Here is a 17491-nt window from a genome sequence, read left to right as displayed (position 1 = left end):
ACGCTGGGCTGTTAGTGTTTAGTTTAAAGAGCTCATCCCTGCTCAGAGCCTCATCACAGCCATGTGGTGGGTGCGGGGGCAGGGGGTGTTGTATGAAGCGATCATCCCAGAGAGCCTGCAGGCCCTCCTTTTATATGGCAAATCCACCAGGCTTTGCTTGCTGTGGGAAAGGGGACCCGGCAGTTTGAAAGCATTGAAATGAATGCAGAAGAAGCAGAACCCCGCATGCCCCTAGGGCTTACCACGGCTGCCTGCAAGCTGAATTCTGTTGCCTGGCCGCGTGTGATGGCTTACTCACACCAAAGTGGCAGGCACTTCCGTATAAGAGGCAAGATGTGACCTTGTACAGAAAGAACATGTGCTGCGTACTGTGAATTGCCTGTTTCACTGAGAAAGAGTGCCCCCTTTGCTCTCTAAAATGTATCTTTTAAAATACGACCCTCCCTCTTTCTCCTCCCACAGGTGCAGATGTTTCAACGCGGCCCCTATCTACTCCGTCCCAGAGGCTGGTCCAGATTAGAAGGCGGAAAAAATGAACTCGGGACGACATGTTCCTCGAGCTCATGAAGTCCTCCCGCACTGATAGGGCCCAGCTGAATGCATGGAGACAAACAATTGCGGAGTCCCGTAAAGCGTTACATGAACACGAAGAGAGGAGGGACGCGTACGATGAGAGCAGGCAGGATGCTGTGGTCAAGCTCATGGGGGAGCAAACTGACATGCTCCACTGTATGGTGGATCTAATGCGGGAAAGGCAGCAAGACCACAGACTGCCACTGCAGCCCCTGCATAACTGCCCTCCCTCCTCCCCAAGTTCCCTAGCCTCCTCACCCAGGTGCCCAAGACCACGGGCGGGGAGGTTACGGGGACCCACACACTCAACCCCAGAGGGCTGCACAAGCAGCAGAAAGCTGGAATATCCGAAATTTTGATTTGGTTTCTGGACTTGTTCTTCCCTCCTCCTCCATTTCCTTAACCTAATACCCCCCCTCCTCCCCTGATCTACCTTCTGATTTCTCTCAATGTGTTGTGCAACAAATAATAAAGAATGGTTTTAAGCAATTGTGACTTTAGTTCCTTTCATATATACATATAGAGAGCAGGTAACTTCAAGAGAAAAAACTGTCACACTGTACCCTGGCCAGTCATGAAACCAGCTTTCAAAGCTTCTCTGATGCGCAGCACGCCCTGCTGCGCTCTTCTAATAGCCCTGTTGTCTGGCTGTGCAAAATTGGTCGCCAAGTGAGTTGTTTCAACCTCCCACCCCGCCGTAAACGTCTCCCCCTTACTCTTACAGATATTGTGGAGCACACAACAAGCAGCAATTACAATTGGAATATTGGTTATGCTGAGATATAACCTAGTCAGTAAACTGCGCCAGCGCGCTTTCAAATGTCCAAAAGCGCATTCTACCACCATTCTGCACTTGCTCAGCCTATAGTTGAACTGCTCCTTACTACTGTCCAGGGGGCCTGTGTATGGCTTCATGAGCCATGGCATTAAGGGGTTGGCTGGGTCCCCAAGGATAACTATAGGCATTTCAACATCCCCAACAGTAATTTTCTGGTCTGGGAAGTAAGTCCCTTCCTGCAGCTGTTCAAACAGACCAGAGTTCCGGAAGATGCAATCATGCGCCTTTCCCGGCCATCCCACGTTGATGTCGGTGAAACATCCCTTGTGATCCACCAGTGCTTGCAGCACCACTGAAAAGTACCCCTTTCAGTTTATGTGCTGGCCGCCCCGCTGTTCCGGGGCCAAGATAGGGATATGCGTTCCGTTTATCGCCCCGCTGCAGTTAGGGAACCCCAACGCATTAAAACCATTCACAATGATCTGCACATTTCCCAAAGTCACTACCCTTGATAGCAGCTGGTCAATGACTGCATTGGCTACTTGCATCACAGCAGCCCCCACAGTAGATTTGCCCACTCCAAACTGATTCCTGACTGACTGGGCGTTGCAAGTTTCCACAGAGCTATGGCCACTTACTTCTCAGCTGTGAGGGCTGCTCTCGTTTTGGTGTCTTTGCGCTTCAGGCCAGGGGACAGCAAGTCAAAGTTCCAAGAAAGTGGCCCTACGCATACAAGAGTTTCGCAGCCACTGGGAATCATCCCATACCTGCAACACTATGCTGTCCTGCCAGTCTGTGCTTGTTTCCCAGGCCCAGAATTGGCGTTCCACGGCATGAACCTGGCCCAATGCCACCATGATCTCCCAATCGCCACATGCCGTGCTTCTAGGAACGTCTGTGTCCATGTCCTCATCAGTATAGTAATGGCGCTGTCGTCGCTTCCTCGCCCGGTTTTGCAGGTACTGCACACACTGCTGGATAATACGCGAGGTATTTACAATGGTCAAAACTGCAGCAGAGATCTGAGCGGGCTCCATGCTTGCTGCGCTATGGCGCCTGCACGGGTAATCCTGGAAAATGGACGCGAAACGTAGAAGAGCAGAGTGGCAGCGGAAGAGGTGCTGTTCAGTTCACGATAGCCAAAAAAAGGCGGGAAATGGTTGTCTTCTGTAGCTTTCACGGCGGCGGGAGCCCAGGACAGACAACGTGGAGAAGCTCGGTAGCGCGGCAAGAGCGGGAGAGCAGAGTTGCGGCAGAAGCTGTGCTGCTCAGTTCACGACGACCGAGCAGAGTTGGCAGTGGAAGCAGTCAATGAGGAAGAGAAAGAGTAGATACTTATAGGAATTACATAGAAAGACGAGAGGAAATGCGAGGTGGATTCATATTATCAGGAGAGAAGCAGTGCACCGTACTGCACCATCTGCTGAAAGCAGCATGGCGTCTGCACGCCAAAAAGGCACGAAACGATTGTCTGCCATAGCTTTCACGGAGGGAGGAGCGACTGACGACACACACCCAGGAACACCCGGGAGAATGTTTCTGCCCCATCATGCACTGGGAGCTTAACCCACAATTCCACTGGGCGGCGGGGACTGTGGGATAGCTACCCACAGTGTACCGCTCTGACATTCAATGCTAGCCTCGGTACTGTGGACACACACCGCCGAATTCACGCGCTTTAGTGGGGACACACAAGACCCAATGTATAAAATCACTTCCAAAAATTCAAATAGAATAATTTTGAAATAATTTTGTACTGTAGACATAACCATGGTTCTTTTAAAAACTGTATGTGACTCCAGGTAAGTGCGGAGACTTGCTTTTCCTCCACCTGCAGCCATGTTGAGCAACCATGCTTCAACACAGCCAATTTCATAGTGAAGAGTAAATTCTTTTAAGAGCTAAACTCTATGTGCTGAACAAAGTACCTGCACCACAAGTAATCATCCAATGGCTGTTCAGACATGACAGGACGCTCAGTCAAAAAGATTGTATAGTCACAGCTTTCCACGGTGTTGAAGGGAAACTTCATTGCATCAAAGACAGAACAGAAAAAGCGAGACAGCAGACACTTCCCTTTACACAGTACCCTTCTTATCAGGAACACAGCTTCACAAGGACAGCACTGAATTCCAGAGCTGTAACAGTTCCCTAGCAGAGTGCAGCTAGAAAAGTCTATTTTTCTATGTCTCTGATCCTAGTGAATGAGTTAAAATATTCTAGAGCTGCAGTATGCAAGGTAAGTTGTATGGAGTAATAGCCCTGTGTAAGAGCCCATTGACAGCATCAGAGCTGGATGAATGGACACAAGCTCAGCTTTTGCTATTGCTGCAGCAGAGCCCAGATCCACTTGATTGTTAGTGAGTCTTCCCTTGCAACGATGTTACATCTAAAAAAGCTTGTTAGGCCACTAAGTTTACAGCAGAATGAGGCTAGAACAATTCAGGATTGAATCTGGGCAGAGTTTAGAAAAAAAAAAAAAGACTCAGACACCTAACTCTCTCAAAAACCTGTCTACTTGGCCAGTTCTCTCATTGTTTTAAGCTAACATGCATACCCCAGCAAATCCATTGAATGCATTGTCCTGGGGATGGGGGTTCCATGCCCACCACTCCCAAGAGGAGGAAACGGGCGGTGGTGGCCGGGGACTCCCTCCTAAGGGAGACGTCTATCTGCCGACCAGACCGGGAGACTCGAGAAGTGTGCTGCTTGCCTGGAGTTAGAATCCAGGATGTAACGGACTGTTTGCTGAGACTGATCAAGACCTCGGACCTCTACCCCTTCCTCCTTCTCCACGTGGGCACCAATGATACTGCCAAGAATGACCTTGAGCGGATCACTGCAGACTATGTGGCTCTGGGAAGAAGGATAAAGGAGTTTGAGGCACAAGTCGTGTTCTCGTCCATACTCCCTGTTGAAGGAAAAGGCCCAGGTAGGGACCGTCAAATTGTGGAGGTGAAGGCGTGGTTACATAGGTGGTGTTGGAGAGAGCGCTTTGGATTTTTCAACCATGAGAGGTTGTTCCGGGAAGAAGGATTGCTAGGAATAGATGTAAGAGCATCTTCAAAGTGGATAGAAAGCTGGCTAGATTGTTGGGCTCAATGGGTAGTGATCAATGGCTCCATGTCTAGTTGGCAGCTGCTATCAAGCAGAGTGCTCCAGGGGTCGGTCCTGGCGGCTAGTTTTGTTCAACATCTTTATTAATGATCTGGATGATGGGGTTAATTGCACCCTCAGTAAGTTCACTGATGACACTAAGCTGGGGGGAGAGGTAGATAAGCTAGAGGGTAGGGATAGGGTCCAGAGTGACCTAGACACATTGGAGGATTGGTACAAAAGAAATCTGATGAGGTTCAACAAGGACAAGTGCAGAGTTCTGCACTTAGGAAGGAAGAATCCCATGCACCGCTACAAGCTGGGAATCGACTGGCTAAGCAGCAGTTCTTCAGAAAAGGACCTGGGGATTACAGTGGACGAGAAGCTGAATATGAGTCAGCACCGTGCCCTTGTTGCCAAGAAGGCCAATGGCACATTGGGCTGTATTAGCAGCATTGCCAGAAGATCGAGGGAAGTGATTATTTCCCTCTATTTGGCACTGGTGAGGCCACACCTGGAGTACTGCGTCCAGTTTTGGTCCCCCCACTACAGAAGGGACGTGGACAAATTGGAAAGAGTCCGGCAGAGGGCAACGAAAATGATTAGGGGGCTGGGGCACATGACTTAAGAGGAGAGGCTGAGGGAACTGGGCTTGTTTAGTCTGCAGAAGAGAAGAGTGAGGGGGGATTTGATAGCAGCCTTCAGTTACCTGAAGGGGGGTTCCAAAGAGGCTGGAGCTCGGCTGTTCCCAGTGGTGGCAGATGACAAAACAAGCAGCAAAATGGTCTCAAGTTGCAGTGGGGGAAGTCTAGGTTGGATGTTAGGAAACACTATTTCACTAGGAGGGTGGTGAAGCACTGCAATGGGTTACCTAGGGAGGTGGTGGCATCTTCATCCTTAGAGATTTTTAAGGCCCGGCTTGACAAAGCCCTGGCTGTGATGATTTATTTGGGGCTGGTCCTGCTTTGAGCAGGGGATGGACTAGATGACCTCCTGAGGTCTCTTCCAACCCTATGCTTCTATGATTCTAATAACAATACGATGCAATATGCGGGGGTGGGTGCAGGGGTGAAAGTAAGTTAGAGGACTTATCGGTACGCAAGAGTCCTGAGCAGTGCGCGTGGCCGTAACCGGAAGCGGCAGGGCCTTAAATCCCTGGGCCCTTTAAATCTTGATTTAAAGGGCCAGGGCTCCAGTTGCAGTAGTGGCGGCTAGGAGCCCGGGGCCCTTCAAATCACCCCCGAGCTGCCAGCTGCAGAGGAGGCTGGGAGCCGCGGGGCTCGGGGGCAATTTAAAGGGCCCAGGCTCCAGCTGCCGCTACCACAGTGGAGCCCTGGCGCCACTACTCCAGGGCTTTAAATTGCCGTCTGGGAAAGCCAGGCCCGGTACGGCGCACCGGCCCTTACTGGTACGCCGTACCAGGGCATACCGGCTTACTTTCACCTCTGGGTGGGTGTTACATCAAGGATCAGTCAAGGGGGAACACATACATATGGAATATAGCAGTGATTAGTTATCTGCCAGACAGTAAATATTTACTGTGTTTAAAGCCTTTCTTAAATCGCGGTCATGCTCTCCATTGATGGGAATGGACTCTGAAGCTACCATTGTCCTGATACTTCCCAGCCATTTGATGAGGCGCAACAAAGCTGTTAGAAAGCAGAACCCTTCACGAGCATGGGAAAAGGATCTTCAAAGTGCTCAAACATTAAATATTTTTCTTCAGTTGACTTAATCTCTATTAACACTTGACGAAGTTCCAGAATCTATGACTTTGAGGCTCCCAGCCTTCCCCTGAACTCAAATGGATTCTGCTTGAAACCCTACTCTGCATTTGTGTGTCAAGAAGGTTGCTTCCCTTCTGAGGGATCAGTCATTACTTATCTCATACCTCACAGAAACTTCACTCTGGTTAGATGTACGGATCAGACTCTGGCTACAGACACCTGCTCCCTATGCGCCTCACCTTACTTCACACAGACACATCCTTTGCCCCCCTTTCTGTATTTTGTGCCTTCTATCATTGTGCTCCCATGCCAGGAACCCTCCATCCTATCCGTACATCCTGCTCCTCCAGATCCACCCTCCTCACTCTCCTAGACTGTCCTCCTGGGTCTTGCACTGACCTATCTTGTTTTACTTTGTGAGCTCTTCATGGCACAGAACAGGTCTATGGGAAGTGCCATGTAAACTAATGGTGCTTGGAGCCCTGACCTGTGTCCTGACCCTTGGGTTCTAGTCACTGCTCTGCTACTGACTCAGTGTGCAAGACTAGACAAGTCACTTAAACATTCTGTGCCTGTTTCCCACATCTGTAAAATGGGAACAGAGTTTTAGCCACCTTCGTAAAGCACAGATTTAACAATGAAGGCTGTTAGGCAGTTGTACAGTTACTAGCTAAACCTAGAAGTTGATCTCTCTCAATCTTGAATGCATCCTTTTTAAAAGGTGCATATGGATGTGCGAGAGACTAGGGTCACCACTCCGAATAGAGGAAGGGGCAGAAGCACCATTTGGGGTACTGCCTGCGTAGGGAGGCAGGCCATATTTCTTTAACACAACTACCTGATGGGGTAAAAGGGAGAGGAAAACGGAAGAGCTCAGCTTAATATTTTAGTCTTGGATCATCATAACAAGATCTATGAAACAAAGATATCTATCCTCTGCCAAAAGAGGCTTGTTTGCTTTTTTTTCCCCCCCAAAAAGGTGGAATTTAAGAAAGCAGCAATAATTCCTATAAACTAATCTGGAAACCAGCCCAGTCCTCCGTTAGCTAGACTACTCCTAAAAACAAGTTTCAGAGTAGCAGCTGTGTTAGTCTGTATCTGCAAAGAGAAAAGGAGGACTTGTGGCACCTTAGAGACTAACATTTATTTGAGCATAAGCTTTCCTGAGCTACAGCTCAGAATGCATCCGATGAAGTGAGCTGTAGCTCATGAAAGCTTATGCTCAAATAAATTGGTTAGTCTCTAAGGTGCCACAAGTCCTCCTTTTCTCTTTACTAAAAAGAAGTTAAGCTTGCCGGCTGATAGGCTACTTGACCTGAATATAACATTCATCTTTCAGAGCAGAGGCTGCAGTGACAGGCAAACTCTCACCCAGCTCTCACACAAGACAAAAGGGTAGCTGACATACAGACCAACCCACAGAGCCAAAAGGAGCCTTCTGTCATGGAAATGGAGGCAGATCTCAAGAAGCCATAGGCTCCATTATGCAACATTTGGTCTCGATCCAAGGAGCTTTGTTGTTGGGACCTGTAGTTTACATGGGCTACTATAATCTACTAGTTTAACACGCATTAGGTGCAGCTCTCTGGTTCTGGGCACACTGCCAGTGCATCCCTGCAGCTGGGTATAGTTTGGGCACTCCCAATCCTACAGCAATAGATGGCATCCCAAAAGCATCTCCACCCTGTGCATGGCAGCGCACCTGACATCTTTGCCAACGGTCATGGATGCGATCACCTTCTTCACTGCCTCTTTCTTCTTCTCCTTCTTGTCGCTGTTCAACTCTGCCTTCAACTCAAAGATCTCCCCTGGAGAAGAGGGCGAAAGAAATTCAGGAGTTAACATTCCCTGCCCTGGACAGATTGGGGCAAGCAGCAGGTTTTGGTAGAAAGGTACAGTCAGCTACTTAGATGAATGCTCCATTTCAATTACCCACAGGAATTAAAAGCAATTGCTTGCCTGTTTCTATTAAACGAAGGCAAATAGCTCTCTTCGACCCAGGCTGGCAAGGGAGCCCAGTCAGTAGAGTAACATCTCAAGATGCCACATTAGGTAATGGTCTTAGCCAGGAACACATCCACAGCCAAGCTACTCTCTCCCATCAGGTACTCTACACTGCCTGGGCCAACAAGAGTTTACAATAACTTGGCAGAAAGCAGACGGGCCCACTGGAGTGGGAACACAATGCACTAACCAGCTCATGGGATGAGAGTTTAAGGTTTGGGCTCGATAGCTGCCCCAGTCTGGGACTGCCTCAGAATCTGTGCGCTCAGAGAGAGCACAGCTTGCATTTGCCAATTCCCTACTGGCTAGCTCAGAATCAATGTCAATGGGATCCAAAAGGAGAGGCACCTAGCTGGAAGCAAAATCAACACAAAGGAGGAAGGAGTAGAGGGGGGAATATAACAAGATCCTGTTGCAGTTGAAGCGAGACAAATTCAGACTGGAAACAAAGTACACATTTTTAACAGAGAGGGTAATCAACCCTTGGAACAATTTACCAAAGGTTGTGGTGGATTCTCTATCACTGTCAATTTTTAAATCAAGATTAGACTTTTGTTTTTAAAGATCTGCTTAACCAGGAATTATTGTGGCGCTGTTCTCTGGCCTGCATTATACAGGAGGTGAGACTAGATTATCACAATGATCCTTTCTGGCCCTCCAATCTATGAATCAGGCCTGGCACTTCTTCTACAGAGAGAGGATCTGCAAGGGGGAACTTGGCAATAGCCAATGGGTAGCTCTTCACTGACCTTCCCCTTCAGCTCACTGAAATACACAGCACACAGTAACTCTTTGATCGGTGTTGTTTTGTGTATGCAGAAATGGGAACTGCCAGCACTTTCAGAAGGGAATTGAAAAGGTGTTGAAATTTCACTGTGGCTTCTACAAATCTGTGTGTTTCTTTAGCACCAACTATCTAGGGATCTCAAAGCACATTAGGGAATTAAGCATCAACATCTTTGTGCAAGAGATATTATCCCAGTTATTCAGAAATGGAAACAGAGGTGAGCAGATAAAAATCTAACTGCACGATGGCTACAAACCAGGCAAGGCATGAAAAATCCATTCACCAGTCGAAAGAATCTATGAACAGATGAGGGCTGGTAGGGGAAAGCACTATGCCATCAATTATTGCAGAATTCAAGTTCTCATTATAATAAAAACATTTCTAGGGATCATGTTAAGAACACCTTCTGAACCTGACCTATCAAAGCACTGGCTGCCCGAGTCTGTCTGGCAGACATAGCACTGTGGTGTGTATCCCAGAATCTCTCATATCCCAGCAACTATAGGAGGCTGGACTTTCTAACAAGGTGTTATCCCTGAGTGTCAATGCCCATCCAACCTATCCTCAGCTGAATTAGGTCATAGAATATCAGGGTTGGAAGGGACCTCAGGAGGTCATCTAGTCCAACCCCCTGCTCAAAGCAGGGCTAATCCCCAATTTTTGCCCCAGATCCCTAAATGGCCCCCTCAAGGATTGAACTCACAACCCTGGGTTTAGCAGGCCAATGCTCAAACCACTGAGCTATCCCTCCCCCACAATTACTACTTGTCTGGTAAATTCTGCAAAGCTTGAACCCACTCTTCCTGAGTCAGCCCTAAGTCATAATTATGGCTAAGGCTTTTCTCCAGTAGCAGAATCACCCCCACATGATCAGAGCACGCCAGTCCTACACAGACACCAAGCGTATTCTGAGAACACAGTCCCCAGACTAAGGCAGGAGATGGTTGCCAATGGTTTGCTGGGTGCCAGCTCACACTCTCCTCCACAGTTTTGAAGGAGTGGAGTTTCCTAGGCAACATGCTCAGTTCTTACATGGATAAGTGCAGTGGTCTGGCTAAGGTTGCTAGACCATTCATTTCTGATTAGCTGTCCATCTCTCATAGAGCCACACACTGGTACTAGCTGACAGGTGGCAAAAGTAGCAAGGATACAAGTCTATATTTTCCCATGCATCCAACCCAGCCTGACAGCACCATGTGCTCTGGGTCCTGTGGTATCTCTGCCAGCTCATTCTTCAGCAAAGAGTGACACGTTATGCCAAACTCTATAGGATGGAAAGTGGGGACAGGGATTGGATTAGGCGTGTGGAAGAGGGCTCCAGTGGGGTGTGATCTAGAAAATTCATTGTAGCCCCACAGTCCATTGACTCAAAATTCAGAGTCAGAGGACATGGACACACCATTGTCCCCACACCTCCACCGTCACCAAACGGTGCAGTCATATGCACTAGATACGAACGTATGCACAGCAACAGAAAGAATATGCTGTTGTCACAGCAATGATGTGACAGGGTAGAGGGCTGTTTTGTTGCTATCAATGTTTTGCTGGGATCACAGCTAACCTCCCAAGCCCTCTTTTTAACTCAACCTTCCCCCCTTTCACTGACAAGGGGTAACTACAGCCTCTGGTGGAGGGGACTGAACAGCAAGACACGATGACTCCACTCATTTACATTATTTCCTTGGTTTGGCAGATACTTAAATTTAGCACCCCGAGAGCCACCTGCACTGCTGCTTCAGTGGTTAGCGAAGGTTTCAGGCCTATTGGGATTTTCCGCCAAACCATTTTAACAAGTGCATTAAAGAAACAGGCCATCTGCAAGGGCCAGTCTGACAGCTGCACTGATGGGTGTCACTAAGCTGCAAAAGCTGATAAAACAGTTAAAAGGCTTGTCTTGGTTCACTGCCAGGCCAATGAGTCTGAGTGACAAACTGTTTTTGCCACCCAGCAGCCTGGGAGCTAGAATATTATCTGGAATCCATCAGGGGTTTGGAAGCCTGAATGATGGGTAATTTTGTCTGCAACTAATGAGCAAGTTACCAACCCCACCTGCATGCACAGTGCTCCTTCGCCTGTTCACAAAATGGAGGATGGGAGAGAACTGCACACATGCCAGTCACCTAGCTTAGCACACTGCATGCAAGCAGGAACAGAGTTATTAAAAGCTTTTAACCATTAACTAGTTTCTTTCCCCCATTTCATACTACACAGTTCCTGTTGCTAAAAATTCCTTCTGTGTCTAAATCTTCAGCTGTCTTTAGGATGGCAAAGAATGCTAAAGTGGGGTGTGGGCAATTGCTAATTATCAGGATTTTGGAGGTTCCCCAATTTGGGTACAGAGTCAGACCCACCCCTCATTGTGGAAGTGATCAGGACTTGTGCTAACAAGCCCATGCAGAGGCATCCTCCTCGGGAACAGCTGAGAGGGCAAGGAGAGATGTTCAGAAGCATGGGTAAAGCAGCCCGCGCATTCACCGTTACCTTTCTTTGTGGTGGTGAAGTACTTGGAGTCTGTCATTTTGGTCCCTGGTTTGTAGTGCGTCTCTGAGGAGAGAGAGAGAGAGACAGACACACACAAAATGCTGACACTTGGATAACCCCCTTCCTTTTCTGCTGAAGCAGCAACAGCAGAGGAAGCACTGGGAGGGAAAAAACAAGGGGAAAGAAACTCTGCTCTCCCTCAGGAAAAGCAACGAGGACTTGCACACGCAGGGACAGGGAGACACACACACGGCAGGGTGCCTAGGTACTCCTAACCCCCAGAGGAGGGTCAGTGAGGTAGGTCGCAGTGTATTCCCCCCACCAGCCAAAAGGGCAGTGAAGGAAAGCTAATGTGTCATTATCCCAGCTGGCCCATTTTGGTGGCTCTCCAGCTGGACTGGATGGTAATCACTGCTGCCTCCCTGGTTCAAATCCAATGTACCTCAATAGTGACCAAGCCTCAATACCAGCTTTCAGTTCTGCAGTGACTGGGCAGTGGTGATGGGGAGATGTCCACCACACAGTCCATCCCAACTGGTATTAACTGGCTCTCTTATCAAAAGCCTCAACAGAGATCTGGACTGAAGAGATTCAACTCCCCCTCTCATCTCTAACATGATGATCCCCTCCCCCCAGTTGAGCGTGCGGGCACATCAGCGGGGCATTGTGGAGGGAAGTTTGTACTGCCTTTGCTGTGTTTATTCTGTGAACAAATAAGCATTTCTGCATCCAGTGCTGCCATGTCAGCACTTTTCATGAACAAAACACAACCTGGGGCTCTTAGACAAACTGCTGCATTGCAAAGCTTTATGGGGCACATTAGCCAAACCAGTCTCGGAGCAGAATGTGAAGGGGGGGGAGCAACAGTTTTGCTGGGGACTAACCAAAAGTAGCTTGAGTAGAGCAATACTAACTTCACTCCAGGAAGAAAGTTTTATTCCAGTGAAGACGCACACTGAGCCCTTCCCCTACCCCACATAGGAAGTGGTTCTCAGAAGAGAGGAGGAACAAGGCAAAACTGATGATGAAACTAGTCCCAAGAAACTAGTCCCTCTAGGGTAAATGTAAGGGAATAATTGCAGCTCAGAACATAGTGCAAGTCTTCACCTCCATGCTCTATGTATTCACAAGACATGGTCCTTTTCCATGTCACCAACACTAGGCACCAATTCTCAAGTGCTGTTCCTTTAAGTTCAAACATGTAGTACTTGTTTGAACCAAGTGCTTTAGTCCATATTATATAATCCCTAGCAGCTGAGGTAAGCTTTACAGTCTGGCACTCCGCAGGAGTCCAACATCTATGTAGTGGATGGCCTTTTTAGAAGGTTGGTTGGGAAGTTCCAGATTTGTGTCTTTTTCTGAGGTATTTTACTAACCCTTCAATTGAGAGTTAACCATGTACCCTCTGATCCCACTGAGTGTTACCAAAAGAAACTACAGCATTTGCTCAAGAAACTCCCCGAAAAAGCACAAGATCAAATCCGCACAGACACACCCCGACCTGGGATATTCTATCTGCTACCCAAGATCCATAAACCTGGAAATCCTGGACGCCCCATCATCTCAGGCAGTGGCACCCTGACAGCAGGATTGTCTGGCTATGTAGACTCCCTCCTCAGGCCCTACGCTACCAGCACTCCCAGCTACCTTCGAGACACCACTGACTTCCTGAGGAAACTACAATCTATCGGTGATCTTCCTGAAAACACCATCCTGGCCACTATGGATGTAGAAGCCCTCTACACCAACATTCCACAAAAAGATGGACTACAAGCTGTCAAGAACAGTATCCCCGATAATGTCACGGCTAACCTGGTGGCTGAACTTTGTGACTTTGTCCCCAAATGTGAAGTAGTTATGGGTGAGGACAATGTATACCTTCAAATCAGCGACACTGCTATGGGTACGTACCCGCATGGCCCCACAGTATGCCAACATTTTTATGGCTGACTTAGAACAACGCTTACTCACCTCTCGTCCCCTAATGCCCCTACTCTACCTTGTGCTACATTGATGACATCATCATCTGGACCCATGGAAAAGAAGCCCTTGAGTAATTCAACCATGATTTCAACAATTTCCATCCCATCAACCTCAGGCTGGACCAGTCCACACAAGAGATCCACTTCCTGGACACAACAGTGCTAATAAGCGACGGTCACGTAAACACCACCCTACACTTGAAGCCTACTGAGCACTGTGCCTGCTTACATACCTCCAGCTTTCACCCTGACCACACGATCCATTGTCCACAGCCAAGCTCTACGATACAACCGCATTTGCTCCAACCCCTCAGACAGAGACAAACACCTACAAGATCTCTATCAAGTGCTCTTACAACTACAATACCCACCTGCTGAAGTGAAGAAACAGACTGACAGAGCCAGAAGAGTACCGAGAAGTCACCTACTACAGGACAGGCCCAACAAAGAAAATAACAGAACGCCACTAGCCATCACCTTCAGCCCCCAGCTAAAACCTCTCCAACGCATCATCAAGGATCTACAACCTATCCTGAAGGATGACCCATCACTCTCACAGATCTTGGGAGACAGGCCAGTCCTTGCCTACAGACAGCCTCCCAACCTGAAGCAAATACTCACCAGCAACCACACACCACACAACAGAACCACTAACCCAGGAACCTATCCTTGCAACAAAGCCCGTTGCCAACTGTGTCCACATATCTATTCAGGGGACACCATCACAGGGCCTAATCACATCAGCCACACTATCAGAGGCTCGTTCACCTGCACATCTACCAATGTGATCTATGCCATCATGTGCCAGCAATGCCCCTCTGCCATGTACATTGGCCAAACTGGACAGTCTCAACGTAAAAGAATAAATGGACACAAATCAGATGTCAAGAATTATAACATTCAAAAACCAGTCGGAGAACACTTCAAGCTCTTTGGTCACTCGACTATAGACCTAAAAGTTGCAATTCTTCAACAAAAAAACTTCAAAAACAGACTCCAACGAGAGACTGCTGAATTGGAATTAATTTGCAAACTGGATACAATTAACTTAGGCTTGAATAAAGACTGGGAGTGGATGGGTCATTACACAAAGTATAACTATTTCCTCATGTTTATTCCCCCGCTCCCCCCCATTCCTCACACGTTCTTGTCAACTGCTGGAAATGGCCCACCTTGATCATCACTACAAAAGGGTTTTGTTTTTTTTCCTCCTCTCCTGCTGGTAATAGCTCACCTTACCTGATCACTCTCGTTACAGTGTGTATGGTAACACCCATTGTTTCATGTTCTCTGTGTATATAAATCTCCCCACTGTATTTTCCACTGCATGCATCTGATGAAGTGAGCTGTAGCTCACAAAAGCTTATGCTCAAATAAATTTCAGAGTAGCAGCCATGTTAGTCTGTATCCGCAAAAAGAAAAGGAGTACTTGTAGCACCTTAGAGACTAACAAGATTAAGAATGAGCTCTTTGTTAGTCTCGAAGGTGCCACAAGTCCTCCTTTTCTTTTTGCGGATACAGACTAACACAGCTGCTACTCTGAAACCATGTAACATGGACATTCAGGAGTCCCTCAATATACTAGATAAGCAGAACTTCAGAAGGCACTGTCAAATTAGGTTGGTTCTATACACACACACCAAAAAAAAAAAAAGTTTTTATTAATACATTTTCCCCCAGGATTTTCCTTTTTCAAATTTAAACATGACTTCTAAGTGTAACTTCTATTCCTGGGGGAATTCTGCACCAAAAAATTAAAAAATTCTGCACACATTTTAAAATTCTGCAATATTTATGCATATTTTATCAAAACACCACAATATAATCACACTGGTCTCATAAGAATGGTAGTATTGGGTCAGACCAAAGGTTCATCTAGCCCAGTATCCTGTCTTCCAACAGCAGCCAATGTCAAGTGCCCTAGAGGGAATGAACAGAACAGGGAATCATCAAGTGATCCATCCCGTCGCCCATTCCCAGAAAGGTCAGTAGCAAACAGTTCACGGAGCACATTTTGATGTCTAAATTTTTGGACTGAAAAAATTTCCTCAGTTCTAATCACTAAAGCACCATAAGCATTTATAAGGCCATACTGTCCTTTACACCACTCTGGCAATGTAAAGGAGCCTTGATTTACGCCTCTACCAGCTGCTATAGGCACCCGAACCGATCTGCCTGCACTACCAGGAAGGGGCACATGACTGCTCTTGCGGCTTCCCTTTGCTTTCCTGCCAGAAGTCATTTTTCTGCAGGGAAGCAAAGAAATCTGTGGGGGGCATGAATTCTGCGCACGCGCAATGACACAAAATTCCCCAAGTAGTAAACTTCAGTGTTGGAAACCCAAGCATCACCAACAGGAAAGAACTGACCGGGTTAGTTTCACTGTCCAAGCTAAGAGGGGAACAAGGAAGAAACAAAGCCAGATGTGACGTATTAGGGGCCTGTTTCTTTTTAAACACAAAAAGGGGCTTTACAATAAGAAAGAATCAGGCTCTACATCCCCCCCCCCCGCCCACTTTTAAGAGGCTAATAATCTCTTGAATTTAGACAGCAGCATCCATCTGGAAAAGTGTAAAGAGCTTTACAGACATTATGTATTAAGGCCCATCCTCCCTGTGAACTAGGTAAGAAATCACCTGTTTTATAAGTGAGGGGAAAAAAAGGCACACAGCAGGGAAGTGGCAGTGCAAAGTAGCAAAGCTGGGAAGAGAACCTAGGTGTCCCAACAAACAGTCTTGTATTTCAGCCACAAAAACAACACAGGAAGAGGGTTTTTTTTTTATTACTGTTGTTAGTTATGTCTTTTTAAACTAGTAGGGGGCAAAGCTGTTACAAAGAATATTCAGAGAAGGCTGCCACAATGTAATCCTAACTCATTTGCTTTACGTGGATGGTGAAGCTCACATGGCCGGCTGCTCAATCCCTTAGACATCCGTACACTGCAGTTAGACAGCCACGGCTGACAAGTGCCAGCTGACTCAGGCTCAAGGGGCTTGAGCTAAGGGGCTATTCACCTGTGGTGTAGATGTTCAGGCTAGGCTCTAGGACTCTGAGGTGGGAAGGTCCCAGAGCTCAGGCTGCAGCCCAAGCACGAACACCTAGCCCCAGTTAAATAGCCCCTTATCTGAAGTTTTAGGAGCCCGAGTCAGCTGGCACGGGCCAGCCATGGGTGTCTAACTGTAGCACAGACATACCTGAATACACCAAACAAAGCTATTACTCTGTCTCTTGAAGGGTAAGACTGGACATTTACCTTTCCAGATGTCCTTGCTTTTATGAGTTTAAAGGAAGGAAAAGATTATTTGTGCTCTAACTTCTCTTGGATTTAATCAGTGTCTTCTTCTGCAGAAAGAAAAGGAGTACTTGTGGCACCTTAGAGACTAACATGAAGTGAGTTGTAGCTCACGAAAGCTTATGCTCAAATAAATTGGTTAGTCTCTAAGGTGCCAAAGTCCTCCTTTTCTTTTTGCAGATACAGACTAACCCAGCTGCTACTCTGAGACCTGTTCTTCTGCAGTTACTCAGTAACTGAGGACAGAATGTCAACCTCACCAATGAATTGCACTTAGCTTCCAGATTATGCTGCAGCATCTTATTGCAGATACCCTATTCTTTGCAGTATGACAATAGGGAGGATTTGCTGCAATGCCTCTGTCAGCATAAGACTACACTGCTCTTATCACACGAGAGCTATATAGTCTTACATTATCATCCTTGCTTCAAAATAAGCTGCAGAGCAACATAACTGCCTTCTGGAGAACTTTTTGTCCCTTCCTGTGAAACAGCTGGTACAATCCCATGTTGGAGACAAGATGGACCACTGGTCTGACCCTGTAAGAAACACAGGAAGTGCCAGACACTCCATTAAAGAGCCATAGGCATAGGGACTGTGTGTAATACAAGGGATCAGACACACAAAAGGAGGAGGAATTTTGCCACAACTATGGCTAAGTGGTCCAGGTCAGAGGAATCATGCACTCACAGCCAGTATACCGAAACAGAACAGAGTCGCCAAGAATGATTCCTAGTGTCTAGGGCAAGAACTATTTGGCTAGTAGAGGGG

General features: G+C 47.3%; 1 protein-coding gene across 4 annotated transcripts in view; it reads right to left on the bottom strand.

The window, feature by feature from the left end:
* Positions 1–17491, bottom strand: part of AP1B1 (adaptor related protein complex 1 subunit beta 1) — an 83173-nt gene that overhangs the window by 48427 nt on the left and 17255 nt on the right. For all 4 annotated transcript variants that reach the window (XM_077835407.1, XM_077835410.1, XM_077835408.1 and 1 more), the window contains exons 2-3: positions 11447–11509; positions 7877–7982 (exon numbers count right to left, since the gene is read on the bottom strand). In XM_077835407.1, coding sequence (XP_077691533.1) covers positions 7877–7982; positions 11447–11483 — 143 coding nt within the window. In that variant the 5' untranslated portion in view covers positions 11484–11509. The remainder of the gene's footprint in view (positions 1–7876; positions 7983–11446; positions 11510–17491) is intronic.

Source organism: Eretmochelys imbricata, chromosome 15 (genome assembly GCF_965152235.1).
Source record: "Eretmochelys imbricata isolate rEreImb1 chromosome 15, rEreImb1.hap1, whole genome shotgun sequence".
Taxonomy (NCBI): Eukaryota; Metazoa; Chordata; order Testudines; family Cheloniidae; genus Eretmochelys; species Eretmochelys imbricata.
Note: the sequence above shows the minus strand (reverse complement) of the source record. Positions and strands in the feature narration are given on the sequence as shown.